At 48.8% G+C, this 16,588-nt stretch overlaps 1 protein-coding gene across 1 annotated transcript in view; it reads left to right on the top strand.

Annotated features, from left to right (window-relative positions):
- Ror2 (receptor tyrosine kinase like orphan receptor 2) overlaps positions 1 to 16,588 on the top strand; it is a 36,296-nt gene that overhangs the window by 12,479 nt on the left and 7,229 nt on the right. The window contains exons 2-6 of the mRNA XM_029547371.1: positions 637 to 924; positions 1,770 to 1,800; positions 10,573 to 10,700; positions 13,826 to 14,140; positions 15,503 to 15,748. Of these exons, the coding sequence (XP_029403231.1) occupies positions 637 to 924; positions 1,770 to 1,800; positions 10,573 to 10,700; positions 13,826 to 14,140; positions 15,503 to 15,748 (1,008 nt within the window). The remainder of the gene's footprint in view (positions 1 to 636; positions 925 to 1,769; positions 1,801 to 10,572; positions 10,701 to 13,825; positions 14,141 to 15,502; positions 15,749 to 16,588) is intronic.

Here is a 16,588-nt window from a genome sequence, read left to right as displayed (position 1 = left end):
CTTACAGCTGGATCTCATGGAGGCATTTCCTCAACTGAGGCTCCTTTCTCTGTGATAACTCCAGCTGTGTCAAGTTGACACAAAGCTATCCAGTACAAGACAGTAGGGAAGGGCTTCAGTGTGTTCTCTAGAGCAAAGGTGGGTATCAAAGAGCCTTCCTCAGGCTGTGGTCAGGACACCAGTTTGACTGGCTCAAACACATGTATTCATTCAGTCAGGTCTTTTAAAACAGAATCACCTGCCGGGTGACTCAAACCTGTACCCTACCACCTGGGAGGCTGAGGCAGAAGGATTGCTATGAGTTAGAGGCCAGCCTGAGCTATGAGCAATGTAATGAGTTCCAGCCTAGCTCAGGCTACACAGTGAGAGCTGTCAGAAAAAACAGACTCAGACAGAACACAGAAGCCAAAATCGTGTCCAAGACTGCCCAGTGCTAACAGTCCTGTGACCAGTGACTTTCAAACCTGGCTGTGTTCCTCCAGAAGCCGGGGCTTAAGTACGAACTCAGTGTTCCAGAACGTGCTGTATGTAAACAGAAACGGACACCTTCGCTCAGGATGGTCATGCAGGAGCCCAGGCCCTTCCTCCTGAGCTCACCATGTTTGCTCTCTGTGCCCCTCCCTCCATCTGCTGCAGGCTACTTTCTGAATTTTCTGGAGCCAGTCAACAATATCACCATTGTCCAGGGCCAGACGGCAATCCTGCACTGCAAGGTGGCAGGAAACCCACCTCCCAACGTGCGGTGGCTGAAGAATGACGCCCCGGTTGTGCAAGAGCCACGGAGGGTCATCATCCGGAAGACAGAATACGGCTCCCGGCTGCGGATCCAAGACCTGGACACGACAGACACGGGCTACTACCAGTGTGTGGCTACCAATGGGCTGAAGACCATCACTGCCACCGGGGTTCTGTATGTGCGGCTGGGTGAGTGTGGACAGCAGAGGCCCTGGGCTAGCAGACAGCATTCACAGTGCAGAGTGATGGACGTGTTTATTATTTGTAGCTGAGCATGCACAGGTCAGAAAAACAAACAAACAAACAAACAAAAACACTGCCCCAGGACCTTTCTGGAGGAACTTGAGAAAGCTAGCTCTTTAGCCTATGTACTGCTAACAGGAAAATGCAGATGGAGCAGCCCGTAGACCCTGGCCACTGAAAAGCATCCTAGCTGTACAAGGTGAGATGGGATGTTCCCAGCAAGACTATACTGCAGGAAGCTAGACCCCTGCAGAGCATGGCGATGCCACAGATGGCAGGGGCCAAAGCCTAGGACCCGTCTGTTGCTCCCGCCACTGGCCAGGAGTCACTCACCATGACTTTTCTGTGCCTCTGTCCCAAGTGCACACCAATCCTCCATGAGCAAAGCTGACTCCACTGGGCAGGAACAGTACTGAGTTTCTGTGCTTGTCACATAGGACAGCAGAATTAGATGGCAGAAGTAAATTATCCTCCTTTGACTCAGTAGGGGAAGGTCCCAGGTAGCGTGCACCTTAAGCCTGTCATCTGGGCTCACGTTAAAGCCAGCTCTAATGAGCAAAACAGGTTTTGTGGATACAGTTTAGATGAGGAGCGAGCAGGGACAGAAAAGCGCCCACACAGGCCCCTACACAGAGAGTTCTCTTTCTGGGGTGTCTGGTGTCACGAGTATGGTCTCATGAGTGGGAGGAGAGTCCGAAGCTCAGGCACAGCTGGCTGCAGAGGAGCTCCTTGATTGCCTGTGTTTACCACTGGCCATATTAATAACTTGTCTTTTTGTTTTGTGTCTTTAGGTCCGACACACAGCCCGAACCACAATTTTCAGTAAGTTCGCATCTCCATCACTTGGCTGGCATCCTGAGGTTTCTCTTGTGTCAGAGTACAGGTTTTGAGCCCTAAAATGGCCATGTCTATACTGAGTTTGCTGGAAGCTGGCTGGGAGCCCAGCTGAACAGGCATTTAATTGGAGTTGGGAAACTTACAGTATCATAAAAACAGATGTTAATTGCTTTCAGCCACCATAATTGCACAGGGCAACGAAATGGGCTATCTAAGCACGTTCGCTGGATTCTCACAGGAGTATTTGTGGACGGGGAAGTCATTCTCGTTCTGCAAGCCAGCACCACCAATCTGCAGTTCATATTTTTCTTCTGGTATTAAAGATTGAACCCAGGGTCTTGCACAGTCTCTGCCACTGGGCTCTGTCCCCCTGTGCTTTATAGATGTGACCACGGAGCATCAGGTTCTCAAGTTCAGATTAGGGAGGATCGCTGGTGGATTCTAGCCTTGGGTTTGGGCTTTTGTTTCCATGTAAAACATCACTCCTCAGCAGGCGAGCCGTGAAGGGTGGTCTCTGCTCTGCAGCTCTCCAAGCTCTCTTTCTGTTACTCCTTCCCGTTGTCTGACTCTGTGAGTGAGGAATCACCCTTTCCTACAAGGCCCTTTCAGATCTCTCAACAAGACAGAACTTGTTTCCCGGCTCCCATCTCCGCCTGGCCTTGGGACCCACTAAATGATGAACCTGAGCGTTCCAGTGGGAGTCAGGGTGGGGCAGCTGAGCGGACAGCAGCAGCTGACTCTGCAGCAGATGTGTGGAATGCTCAGCAGAGAAGCTGCACCGAGAGATGGCTTCAGGGGTATGGGTGGGTGTGGGTGAGGATGTGGGCGGTTGGGGGAGGGGTAGGAGTGGGGGTAGGGACTGGTGGTTTGAGAGGCACAAGTCAATTAAAAATTTGAAATAGTTCTTTATTCTTTTCTCATGTACTTTCATATCATACAAAGTGCTATTATGTGCTGTTATAGACTATTATATTACATAATCTTGTTCCTGGAGATATGCAAAGTGTTGAAACCCTTCAGAACATGCATGAGGCTCTGGGTTCAGCCCCCAACACTGCAACCATATCCCATATATACATGAGTATTTCCTATTAGAATTTCTTTACCCATCATTTAATGGCTATTATAATGTACACAGATATTTACCTAGGCAATATCAAATATGTACATTTATAGAGCTGGAAAACTGATCTCTTCATATACTTAGGCAAAGTGGTAAGCTGCTATTTAGAGAAACTGTCTCACACTGTTGATTTTTCTCTTCATTTTAAACCCTGTCTAAAGTAGCACATTTGTGGAACTAGCTGGGGACATTACAGTGCCGTGCGCGCTCTGAGTCTCTTTCTTTCTCAGTCATATTGTCAGCCAGACTAGTTTTCTCCTTCCTTCCTTCCTTCCTTCCTTCCTTCCTTCCTTCCTTCCTTCCTTCCTTCCTTCCTTCCCTCCCTCCCAGCCTCCCTNACCCTGGTGAAATAGCGGTTTCTTGTACTGTTGTACTGGGGCCCAATGCCACACCCACGTGTGGGCACTGCGCCCTATCATCATCATCTCCTCCTCCTCCTCCTCCTCCTCCTCCTCCTTCTTCTTTTTGGTTTCTCAAGACAGGGTTTCTCTGTATAGCCCTGGATGTCCTGGAACGCACTTTGTAGACCAGACTGGCCTTGAACTCAGAAATCCACCTGCCCCTGCCTCCCGAGTGCTGGGATTAAAGGCATGCATCACCACTGCCTGGCCAGACTAGGTTTCTTGAAGAGGCAGCTAGCATGGGAATATACTTAGGGAAGGGATCCATTTACTTTTACTTTACTAGGAATATTATGCCCAGTGCGCTAGCAAACCCTTCTTAGGTATCGTCTGTGTCATTGCAGCTGACCTGTACCTGGATATCTCTCTCTCTCTCTCTCTCTCTCTCTCTCTCTCTCTCTCTCTCTCTCTCTCTCTCTCTCTCTCTCTCATCTCCCTCCCTCCCTCCCTCCCCCCTCCCTTTCTGAACTTGGACACAGAGCTTGTGACTCCCTTGAATGCGAAGGATCTCTACTGTGATTACCCACAGTGCTTCAGTGGTGCACTCTGACATGTCCCCCGAGACCCCAGGGTAGCAATATCCAGAACAAAACAACATTCCCCTTTGTACATAGTAGCCCCCTTAGCCACGGCTCCTCTTTGCAAGATTACCCTTGGCCAACCTCAGCCTGAAAATATCAAATGGAAAAAATCTATACACAGTTTATAATTTGAAGATGTACCTCATTCTGAGTAGCATGATAAATTCTCAAAGCACCTAACTGACACTTAGGTGGGGTTGAAATCATCCCTTTGTCAGACATATCCACACGATGTATGCTGTCTGCCTGGTGGTCACTCAGCAGCCATCTGGATATTGGGTGGACTCTACAATGTCACAGTACCGTGCTCAGGTAACCCATTTGTGGTTAATGTTGGTCCTGGAGCACAAGAGCACTGTCAAGGCAAGTGGAATGTGGCAGAGAGAAGCTGTAAGACCCCATTCACACAACTGTCACTGTAGAATATTTTTGTTGCTAATTGTGCCTAATTTTTAAATTGAACATCACCACAGGCATGTGTAAAGGTAAAAAGCCCCAGTGTGCATAGTGCGATCTCCAGTTTCCTCTCTCTTTAGGGTCCCGGGACATATTCCCAGTGGGTAAGGAGGGGCTGCTACACTCGGTGTTGCTGAATGGCCATTCACGAGCTTAAGCAAACACATCATCCTTACCTTCCAAACATCCTTACCTTCTCCTTGTTCGTTTCACCACGATGACAGAGCAATGATGATGCCCTTTGTGCGTGCCCCGATTTCCCATCACCCCAGGCTGCCTGGGTGCCCAGTTCCTGGAGCCCTTTTTCTTTCTCGCCTGCCTCTATCTTCAGTCCAATCTTTGTTTTCAGTTTTCTTTTATGGTTTTTCAGTAAGTCTTGAATCTTGTTTTTTTGGTCAAATGGAAGTTAATTTTTTTAAAAAAAAAATCTATTAATTAATTAATTAATTAATTGTATGCGAAAACACTGTCGCTGTCTTCAGAGGGCATCAGATCCCATTGCAGATGGTTGTGAGCCACCATGTGGTTTTTGGGAATTGAACTCAGGACCTCTAGGAGAGCAGTCAGTGTTCTTAACCACTGAGCCATCTCTCCGGCCCTTAAGTTAATTTTTATTACCTTTATTTAGTGTATGAGTGGGAGCACTGCTGTTGAGATCAAAAGACAACTTGGACGAGTTAGTTCTCTTCTTCCATCATGTGGGTCCTGGGGATTAGAACTCGGAACTTGCTTGGAGGCAAGTTCCTTTATTCCCCGAGCTATGTAGCCAACACCTAGATGGAAATACAAAAAATTCCTGTTCTGTGGAGAATTCTTGGGCTTTTTGTGTTGTATCGTGTTTAAAAACAGTTTCCTTGAACAGACGATGTTTAGATTGGACTAATAAATGCCTTCACAGGTGAATGGGTGAGGAGTGAGGGCTCAGCTGAATTTTCCTCTCAAGAGCCACGCCTTTTGTATTCTAAAGTATTCCCCGCCCCCCAACATTTTATTACGAAGTATTTCAAGCATGCAATGTTAGGGGGCGTTTTTGAGCGAGCACCCAGCCACAACCAAGGCCTTGCCATTCTCTCTGCTGGCTTCACTGTGTCTTCCTCCCATGCCCCACCCATCCATCCATCAACCCATCTTGTTGCAGATAGCCTCACACTTATCCCAAAACTCTACAGCGTGGATACAGAGTGTTTACAGGGTATGCTGTATTTACAGCTAATAACAGAGACCTGTGTCTTTATGGTCCCACTCTCAGATATAAAGCTAACGGTAGCTTTCACATGTTAACATTCTCCTAGAGATTTTCTGTTGTGGGATGACATCACAGAATTAGAATGTTAGTGCAAGTTACTCTTTTAACTTGGTGCTGGATTAACCTGACTCTGTGCTGGCAGATGCCTCTCAAGGTCGTCAATCCATTTTTAATTTGCCAAATGAAAACTGGTGCAACCAGGCCTCTTAGTGGGGGGTTTGTAATCCCTGTTATGTGGGAAGCTGAGGCAGGAGGATTGAAAGTTCAAGGCTAGCCTGGGTTACAGAATGAGTTTAGGGCTAGCCTGGGCAACTTCGTGAGACTCTGTGCTGGAGAATAAAAGATAGAGTCTTTGCCTAGCATTCTCCAGACCTTAGGTTCACTTCAGGATACATTACACAAAGTAATAAATAAGTAAATAAAAACACTGAAATTTGTGTGTATTGTCTGAGAGCATAGCTCGACAGAAGTGTTAGCATGCAAAACACCCTGAGGTCATGCCCCAGCACCAGAAACTTGCATCTGTTTATAGAGTACAACATGATGTCTTGATATACTTATATGTTGTAGAATGACCTAATCAGGCCCATTAACAAATGCATCATCTCACATCATTATCATTTTTTTGCAGTGAGAACAGGTAAGAGCTCTCTGCTCGCACTTGTTAATTATACAGTACATTGTTCTTAACTCACTGTATCGTGAACTGGTTGCTTGGGCTTGGCTTATCTCATGCCTGACTGAAATCCCTCAGCTCTGCTCCTCATCCCCTCGGGCTGTTTGCCTTCAGTCTCTGGTGGCCGCCATAGATAACGTCCCAGTGGACTGAGGTCACAGGCCATGGCCTTTCTGTAGCTATGACTTTGTTTTTCCTATGGATTTGGACTGTCTCAGACTCACCTGCATAGCGATTTCTCTGGAAGTAAGGCAAAATGGTGAGCTTAATGCAGTAAATAATCCCTTAGTTCTCCATGTGCTTTGGGAGTGACCAGTCTGTCCCGCTCAGTGGCTCCTTCATGGCTGTGTTTCCTTTGGCAGAAACATAGCCTCTCTGGCTGCCCTTGGTCAATTGGTCTGTCCTGTAGGTGGATGCCAAGAGGGTCGGTGACTGACAAAGGAGACTGAGTTCATCCTGTGTCATGAGACTTCGAGGAGGAGGCTGTTATTGGTCCTCACACAGAAATGTGACTGTCTGTCTTATACTGCATCCCTGTTTTCTGCCTTCTGAGCACATTGGCCCGAGGCTTCCATGATGGTGAGGAGGGTGTATGTAGAGAAGAAAGGGTGATGCCGCCCTTCCTTACAGGTTCTCTCAGGTTGGGGTGATGCTCAGGGAGCCAGGCAAGCCTGACTGGGTTCCTTTCTGCTGTTTTAACTTAGCGGGGGCTCATGTTCCCTATAATTGGGCCACATATTCCATACTAGAAACAGACAGGATGTGGTGATGCCTAGAGCCTCTGCGTTAGAGCCCCTTCCTCCCTCTGTTGTCCTCCGCCCACCTTTGGGTACACGGGTGTGTAACATACTGCTTTAAGAAAGTGTCCTGTGCTCTTGGGCAGTTAAAAATTAAGCTAATTCTTGGTATTTCGAAAGTCACCATCCTTGGCACCATGTCTTAAACCCTCTTATTTTCTGACTTTCTTGGCCACCAGGCATGTCCACAACTGCCATCCTGTTATCCAGCTACATGCTTATGGCCCCAAAATCTCCATTACCAAGTCCACCTTACCTGCCAGTCTGCAGACCCAGGACCTCTGTCCCATAATGAGTGTCTGTTTCTCTGTGTCTGGCTCACAGTCAGGTACACCCCCACTCCCCCATGTGCCCAAGCAGGATGCCCTGGGCCGCTCCTACAGCTTTTCCACTGCTATTATGGAGATCATTCCTTACTCCTGCTCAGGCTTTATCCTAATTACAGGAAAATAACAGGATAAAAACTATTTAAATTGTCACTGACAAGCCAGTGACTAAAGGTGACTTGAGGAGAAGCCAGGCTGTCTTATTACAAAGGACATTCTCAGCAAAAAAGAAAAAAAAAATAATAACATTTGGCGTTAAAGCTTAGACCACCAGTCCCTTAGAGGTTTGGCTCAACCTCAGATGGAGCTTGAAGGAGAGACTCTGGTCTAAAATTTTAACTCAAAGCCACCTTGCTACAATAGGAAGTGTAACTCTTGGGGCCTCAGGGGATGACTGTAAGGGTAAGAGTGCTTGCTGGGTAAGCATGAGAGCCTGGGTTCAAATCCCCAATCTCCATGTGAAAACCAGACATGTTGGTATGCGTTTCTGTAACCTGTTGCTCTTATGGGGATGGAAGGTGGGGCTAGGAGAATCTCCAAAGCCGATAGGTCAGTTAGTCTGGAGTACACAGTAGTGAACAGCAGAGACCACACCCCTCTCCTCCAATCCCAAACAAGGCAGAGGATGAAGCTATGCCCACATTCACATACAGGACTAAACACACATACACAGAAAGAAAGGTAATTCTCTTTAAATCCTGTAGTGAATAAAAATTGTGTCTTAATACTTAAGTCTGTTCTGCCTAAATGAGGGGTGTTATGTGACAATAGCTATAATATCTGAGTATTTAATCATATTCCAATTCCTTTAATGGTCCACTTAACAGATCCCCTCCCGCTTCCCAAACACTAACAGGTGCAGTTGGTTTCTAATCTGGATCGTTCCTTGACGTTTTCCTTCTTAAGATGTCCCCTCTGGAGGCCCTTCTTGACAGGAGAGGCTGTGGGCTTACTGCCTATTTGTAGGGCCCTGCCTCAGTTTCTCTGGGACCTCTGATTCCTACTGGTTACATTACTTTATCGAGTATCGCTAAGCCATCTGTCTCCTTCCCTTGGCTGTAGTTTCTTCTGGTTGCTGTTTCCCTTTCCAGCTTCCAGTGTGGCCAGGCTCTGGTTTGTACCTGGTAGGGCAGGGCTCCACAAACCTCTGAGGATCTTGTGGGCAGTGAGGACATGTTTCTTTCTTTCTTTCTTTCTTTCTTTCTTTCTTTCTTTCTTTCTTTCTTTCTTTCTTTCTTTCTTTCTTTCTTTCTTTCTTTCTTTCTTTGTTAAGGAATGGGTCTGAATCACCGTGGAAATTTGTAGAGGTATATCCAGGGGAGGGGGGATTTCTAGACAGGTTAATTGAGGCTGGAAGATTTGCCTTGAATGTGGGCAACAGCATCCATTCCTTGGAAGATGGAAGCAAGCCTGCTCTTGTCTGACTGTAGATACAATGTATCTACATTCATCTTTCTTGTCTGGCTGTAGATACAATGCATCTACATTCATCCCTGTAGACTGACTGTAGATACAATGTATCTACATCCATCACTGTAGGCTGACTGTAGATACAATGTATCCAGTTGCCTCCTATTCCTGTGCCATCACTTCCTCACTGTATAATGGACTGGACCCTCTAACCATGAGCCAGAACCCTTCTCTCCTTGAGCTGCTGCTATCTGATATTTTTATCACAGCAGTGAGTTCTAGAAAGGTCAGGCCATGGAGGAAGAAGAACGGACTATGGTCGTGAGCCTTCTTGAGCCCCTTATATAAGTGTGTGACATCATCCATGTTACCTACACAGCAGACTCCAGGCCGTCCTTCGGAGTGTCCACTGTGGTGCCAGTCTCTCAGTTGCCATGGAGAAGGCAGAGGGCACCCAAATGTGCTGCCTTTGTTATTCTCAAAGACTGCCCCCAGCATTTCAGTGCTGGAACACACCTCATGCATTATTAAAATTAATTAATACTTTAAAATTATTTAAAAATCTTTGTTTACAAATAAGGGCACCGTGAGGGGAAAGCCAGTCTCTGATATAGCTCAAGAGTGAGAAGCATGTTAGATGTGTACCATCCTCATGCTAGGGACACGTGGATGAACACCTCATGCCCACATCACCTCATCTGTAAGAAGTCTTCCCAAGGCTAGAGTGGTGGTGCCTTGATCCTAGCAGCTGGTAGGCAGAGACAGGCCTATCCCTGTGAATCTGAGGCCAGCCTGATGCTCATAGAGAGTCACAGCTAGAGCTACACAGTGAGATCCTGTCTCAAAAGAAAAATAGAAGTCTGTTCATGCTTGGCACTTTGTTGCAGGGTCCAGGTTTCTAAAAAGTGGTTAAAATTCAAAAGTGACCAATAAGTTGTTAAACATCTGTGTTAGGCTTGCCCTCAGCCTGACCAGAAGTTTGTGTTCTAACTCTCCTCTTGCTCTCCTCTTACTCCCTGGCCACTGATAGAGCCTGTACTGACAGCCCATAATGAGCTGAATTGGGCAATGTGTATTAGGGTTCATTTTGAGTTTCCCTTCCTATGGGTTTATGCTGATGTATCCAGTATGCTGTCATCATTTCTAGAAGTCCCCAGCCCTCAGACTCCTCTGAGGAACTCAGATCCATCCTCCTCCCCCTCAGCACCCAGCAGTCTAGGATCCTATTACTGCCTTTGAACTTTGCCTTTTCTGGAGCATTGCCAAGTTGGAGCCACATGCACAGTGCAGAGCTTTTCAGATGGGCTCGGTGCCCTGCCGGCAGGAACCCACATCCTTTCCCTGACTTGTGTCCTTTCGTGTGGAACCGACACTCTGTTTATCTATCCATCTGGTTGCCTTCAAAATTGGACAATAAGAAGAAAGCCACTATGTGATGGCTTTTACGCTGATGGAATTTTTGGACCAAGTAAAAAAGAAATGCTGGCTTGCCAAGTATGGTGATACAATCCCAGCACTTGGGAGGCTGAAGCAAGACGGGCCCTTAAGAGTTCACAGCCAGACTAGACCACAGAATGAGTTCAGAATTACCCTGACTAAATAGAATGGCTCTGTCACAGAACTAAACAAACAAAGCAGAATAAAGTAAAAACTTTGATGGTTTGTAAAATTCTGGATTAAAACCACGTCATGGACCATTTGTCCTCAGCAGTCACTCACGGAGGTTTGTTTGTCTTTCCAGGGATGGTGATCAGGAAGATGGCTTCTGCCAGCCTTACCGAGGGATCGCTTGTGCACGCTTCATTGGGAACCGGACTATTTATGTGGACTCCCTGCAGATGCAGGGGGAGATTGAAAACCGAATCACAGGTAGGTGCACAGCCCCTCGGGGTATAGCAAACACATTGTGTGCGGATGGCCGGCCACCACTCTGGTGTTCCTGGCACAGACTGTCAGGCTCTCTAATATCCCTGGTAGTAGGAAATAAGAGACCTTTCTCAGAAACCACTGTTCTTGCTCATGTGTTTTGCCGTAAAATATCTCCAGTGTTTTAGTCCTTTATCCTGAGATATTCAAATTTAAATACCTCATAAAAAAAATTATGTTTCTTTGCTCACAACTCCCAGCCCATTGAGGCCACTTTGGCTTTACCACATCATAGTGGGAGCCATCATGGTGGGAGACCATCTGAGAAGGGGAGATCACTGGGCAGGACAGTCAAATGCAACAGAGTGCCATGGGGGTGCAGGGGGTGGGGCCAACCTGTTCTTTCTCCTCGATCTTATGAGAACATAGCCTGTCCTGTGAAAACTACTTCAATCTATTCTAAGGGCAGCACTTAGCAACCATCCACTATGACCTGTCCCCACAGTTACCCCCATCTCTCAGCACCACCAGACCAGGAGGCAAACACAAGAGCTCTAAGGGACAGGCTACCCGTAAACTGCAGTTAGCAAGTGCAGATGTTTGGAATAAACACACACACACACACACACACACACACAAGCACGCAAGCACCCTGGCCAGGCTGGGTGTGTTGGGGGCACTGATATCACAGTCACATTCACTCTGCTTGCTCTACGTTTCCTGGATGTTTGTGCCACCTGTGTGCCGTGCCTGGCCTACACGTGTACAGTCTGGTACCAGCTTGCTTGGGAAGGAAGACTGAATGACAGGCAGAGGGGAGGATACTGTAGTGAACAAAGTCTCAGGCCTTAGCTTCCAGAGAACAAAGCCAGGGGTTCCAAGACTTGTTCTGGGTCTGAGTGAAATGGCTCTCCTTGGTCCCTTAGGGAGTTTTCTGGCTGGCCGTGGGCTTTCAGCAGCCCAGCTTGGGCTCCTTGCTGGGGGATTTTATTAGAAGGAGCTTTAGGAAGAAATCTGTTAGTCTTGTACACTACCTCCGGGAAGGCTGCCTTCCTTCCCAGACTCTGAAAGGGACCGGCAGCGTTATGGGGGCGGGGCTTGAATGCTTTGGCGCTATTGGCCAGACTTTGTATGAGACTCAGTCAGTGTTCAGAGTGGGCGTGGCAGAGCCCTGCCCTGGCAAGGGTGTAGGCTGGAATAAAGATCCAGGCAGGAAGGCACCACTGCTGATGTGACCTCCTAACTTCAGCTGAGTTCACGGTCACAGCAGAGCCTGCGTGCGTGAGCTGTGTGAACTACCTAGGTGAGGATCAGAGGCTGGTGGGAAGGCTCTGTGAACTGTTTGGTGCTCTTACAGGAAGCATGGTTTAATGTCATCTTGTACAACAGTGAAGCCTTGGGTTCAGTGACAAACATGCTTCGTGCTGTGACTTAGCACAGGCGGAGTCAATCTGATCCTGCAAGTCCAGAATCCAATAGGCTTTGAGTCACACAACCAACATGGCCCCTCAGTGGAGCCCCTGCTTTGCTGGTTCAGCACTCGCAAGCTCATTCATGCACAGATACATTGAAAATGTGATATGAGACCACCTGAAGACCACTCGGATGAGGCCCGGGTGAAACATTAGTGAATTGTGTGTTGAAACTTAGGTTCTCTCCCCAAAGATCTCACTACACACGTGCACATGTTTTAGAATATGGGAGCGTCCCCAAGCCAAAGGGTATAGGCAAAGATGAGGGCAGGGGATATGGAAGCACCTTGCCGGCCTAGAGCTGATTTGGGGTAAACAGCCCTCAAATGACACATTTGGAGTCCTGTGACATTGAGAACTAGTTCCCTGGAGTAAATACTGGCTTTGCCTTTTCTTAGCCCTTACTTGACTGGCATCAAGGCTGACTTTTCTGGCAGCAATCCCCTTCATTGCCTGCTCTGTACTAGGGCATTCATTCCTTAATTAAACCAAATCCTGGACACCTTGTCCTTAACCTCTGGTGCCCATACAAGGGTGGGGCCCACGATTTCCAGCCCCAGGGATAGCTAGTCCCTGGGGCCACTCACATCCCACCTGTATTTTAGGTACTGTGTGAAAGTTCATCTCTCCATGTAGTCTCAACTAATCACTTTCTAGATGAAGAAATGGGCCACAAAGGATTGAAAGGCCAGCTGTCAATTTTATACAGTAAAGGAGACTTGGCTGAAACCCAGACTCAACAGTTGCAGTTGGAGGGGCTGGGCTTGTATCCTGCGACTAAATGGCTGACAGCAGCGCCACCTGCTGGTTATATCTGGTAGTGCACACCCCAGGGTCCCAGCCTCTGGGTTTTCGTGGTGTTCACAGTATCTGCAGGATCTGTCGGCAGAGGAACCTGGCTGCTTCAGTTCTCCACTTCTTACAGGATACCTAATCCCCACTCTGACTTTCCAGTCCTCCACACATCTTTTTTTTACTGTCTGGGCTGTCTGCTTGGGCCTCTCAGGGGGAGCCTGATGGACCTAGAACCCCCCCCCCCCAGCTAGATCCTTCCTCTTCCTTGCTATGTTCCCCTGCCCTCGCAGGTCAGGCTGTGTACAACCCCTGCTGTAGAACCCACGCACCAACTAGATCCTCAGGAGATAAGCTCTGGAGCCGAGTGTTGGGGGAGAGGGTGAGGCAAGGTCTCCAGAGCTGGAATGAGGTCGAGAAATGGGATGTCCAAGAGCTCAGTCAGGGTAGCCACAGGAGTTGGAGAGGGGCAGGGGTCAGGGTTGTAGAGAGGGCCATTGATGGTGCTAAGGTTGTGGTTTGGGCAAAGCATAGAGGTACAGGGGTGCATAGAGTTGCGACTGTCTCAGGTGGGCATCCAAGTCAGGGGTTGGGACGCAGAGAAAGAGATGATTGATGATGGGTTATCAGGAGGCCAGACAGAAGCGTCTCAGGTGCCTGGAAACCCAGAGGAGAGGGCGGAGTGCAAGCTGTCTTTGGTAGGGGTGAAGTTGAGGGGGTGGAGAGGATCAAGGACCAAGATTAGGGGCTTCAGGGTTTGTCTTCTGGTAAGAGTAGGACTGAGGCATGGGACATAGTAGAGACTGATTGAAGGCTGGGGCGGGGCTTGAGCGGTCCACGGCTCACACGTTTCTTTTCCTGCAGCTGCCTTCACCATGATCGGCACCTCCACGCAACTGTCAGACCAGTGTTCACAGTTTGCCATTCCATCCTTCTGCCACTTCGTCTTCCCTCTGTGCGACGCGCGCTCCCGGGCGCCCAAGCCGCGGGAACTGTGCCGGGATGAATGTGAGGTGCTGGAGAACGACCTGTGCCGTCAGGAGTACACCATCGCCCGTTCCAACCCGCTCATCCTCATGCGGCTCCAGCTGCCCAAGTGTGAAGCGCTGCCCATGCCCGAGAGCCCGGATGCTGCGAACTGCATGCGCATCGGGATCCCCGCGGAGAGGCTGGGTCGCTGTGAGTGTCCTCCTGAGGGGGCAGAGCTGAGCAAACACCTCTAAGCTTCTAAAGGTCTCTGTGCCCTGAGCAGGGTCAGGTCGCTTGCCAGAGCGGACACCGCAGTCTCAGGGAAGCCCTCTAGTGGTTGGGTAGTTAATCTGCGCCAGGCTCTCACCTGAGCTGGACCCTTCCCTTGTCTGGGTCTGTCTCCTTGAACCTGGGATTTCCAAAGCCTTGGTTCATACTCCAATCCTTGTTGGGACCATTGGAGTGGCAGAGCCAGCCTCCTGGCTTGTTTAATGGGCTTCAGACTCCGGAGCCCCAGGGATTCCTAGCAGGGGACAACTTTCAAGAGCTCAGCCAGCCCCTAACATGCATCCCCGAGGAAGGGAATCTGGGCCGATCAACTTTCCTGGGTGCCCACCCATGGAACATCTGATCTCGGACTGTTCCATTATTCCGAGCCTGAGATCTGGGCATGGCCTCTTTGAATCTGCACAGGACAGAGGCATGCACTCCATCTTCCCTCCATGGCAGAATGGCTCATGGATCTCCCCCCATCTTCCCCATGCCTGTGGGCTGGAGGTTTTAGGCAGCTCCGTGAGCCCTGGCAGGTGGACAGAGGCCAGGGTAGGTTTAGCATGGCTCCGTCAGCAGCCTTTCCTCACAGCACTGAAGACTGCAGGGTGTTTCCAGAACAGGGAGGCCCAGGCCTGAGGCTTCTTTCCTGCAGACTCTAAGAATATCTGATATCTGCGGTTCATCTGGGTGTTCCAGAAATGGGCAACTCCTTAAGCTGGTGAAGATGGACAAAGCCTGAGTTAAGATTTAGATGTGTCTTGGGACAGAGTTTGCAGTAAGCACAAGTGAAGCTTAACAGTCACATCCCAGGTTCTAACACCTGTATGGAGGTGGGGTGAAGTGTGTTCTCACATGGAGTTGAGCCGGACTCTCCCTGGGCAGCACATGTGGCCTCTGTGGGTACAGGACGAGGCCCGGGACTTGCCCTAGTTGCTTGTGTAGTTCCACGTTGCTTCTAGAACAGTTTTCTGTTGACATCAGCATCCTGGCCTGAGTGGTTGGGTGTGGGTACCTGGTGGGTCCCATAGGTGGCCTTGGCTGCAGCATCTGCAGGAGGCTTGCTTCCCATATGTGTCCCTGTTGCACCTTCTGTGTCACTGGTGGGCTTGGGACTTGATTCAGTCCCTCTGATGCTACCCCTTGGGTCACATGTAAAACCCTTAGGTCTTTTGGGTTTCCTGTCAGAAAACAGGGTGGCTCTGTTGTTCTTTTCGGAAAACCCTCAGGGCAGGAGGGCTCTGCATACAGGCTGGCCAGCGTCCCTGGGTGCTCAGGCCACTAACTCTCTATTTCTCTCAGACCACCAGTGCTATAACGGCTCCGGCGCCGATTACAGGGGGATGGCCAGTACCACCAAGTCAGGCCACCAGTGTCAGCCCTGGGCTCTGCAGCATCCCCACAGCCATCGCCTGACCAGTGCGGAATTCCCTGAGCTGGGAGGAGGCCACGCCTACTGCCGGAACCCTGGGGGCCAGATGGAAGGCCCATGGTGCTTTACGCAGAATAAAAACGTACGCGTGGAACTGTGTGACGTACCCCCGTGTAGTATGTATTCTCTCTATATATACATATATATATTTAAATGTTGACTGCTGAGTTTGCCTGTAATGGGAGTTTGTGTCTTCCCGCAGGGTGGGGGGAGCTCTTGTGTCCATCTTACCAGGCAATCATTTGTTTTAAATAATATTGTAATAGCAGGTCATCATAGGATGTTTTAAGCTAAGAAAAGTCTGATTGCTGTGCTGGGCATTCCTAATCTCATCTTCCAGTGATGACTGCCGTGTATATTCTAGAACCTTCCTTCCACCAGGTCCCCGTGTGTGTGGTCCTGGACATTTGGTTTAGCGCCTGGATTCCCACATCAGCATCCCTGCACAGCGTCTCTAAGCTTGGTGGAAATAATTTTCCTTACCCCTTGTTCCGTTTCTTGGAGGTCTCTACATCCCCCACGGTATCTCTGATATATCACGAGTGGGCAAAGGCTGTGCAATGGCTGGTTTAAAACATCGGTAGTCAGCTGTGTCTAAGTGCCCTGTCGCTCTGAGGCACACATATCCACAGCCATATTTATTTGTCACCAGCCTTGGAGAAGCTGGGGTTGCAGGGCATTTTACCTCTGAATAAGCATGTGTATACTGCAGGAGCGTGCCTTGTGAGTGGAAATGTGCAACATCACATTCAAGGGAAATCTACTTCTAAGGAATGCTTTGGCTCTGTAAAGCTGAGAAGTGGGTTCACAAGGCATGCTGGGAAAATGCTAAAGAGTAGGTTATGAGTGTGTTGGGTGTCAGGCATCCAGTTGTATCCTGCATCCAAAGTGAGTGAAGTCTTTTTTTTTTTTTTTTTTTTTTTTTGATTTGTATATAGTGAACTATCCCTGCATCT

Source organism: Mus pahari, chromosome 16 (genome assembly GCF_900095145.1).
Source record: "Mus pahari chromosome 16, PAHARI_EIJ_v1.1, whole genome shotgun sequence".
In the NCBI taxonomy this organism is placed as follows: domain Eukaryota; kingdom Metazoa; phylum Chordata; class Mammalia; order Rodentia; family Muridae; genus Mus; species Mus pahari.
The sequence above is the reverse complement of the archived record's forward strand: the minus strand, read 5'-3'. Positions and strand labels throughout refer to the sequence as shown.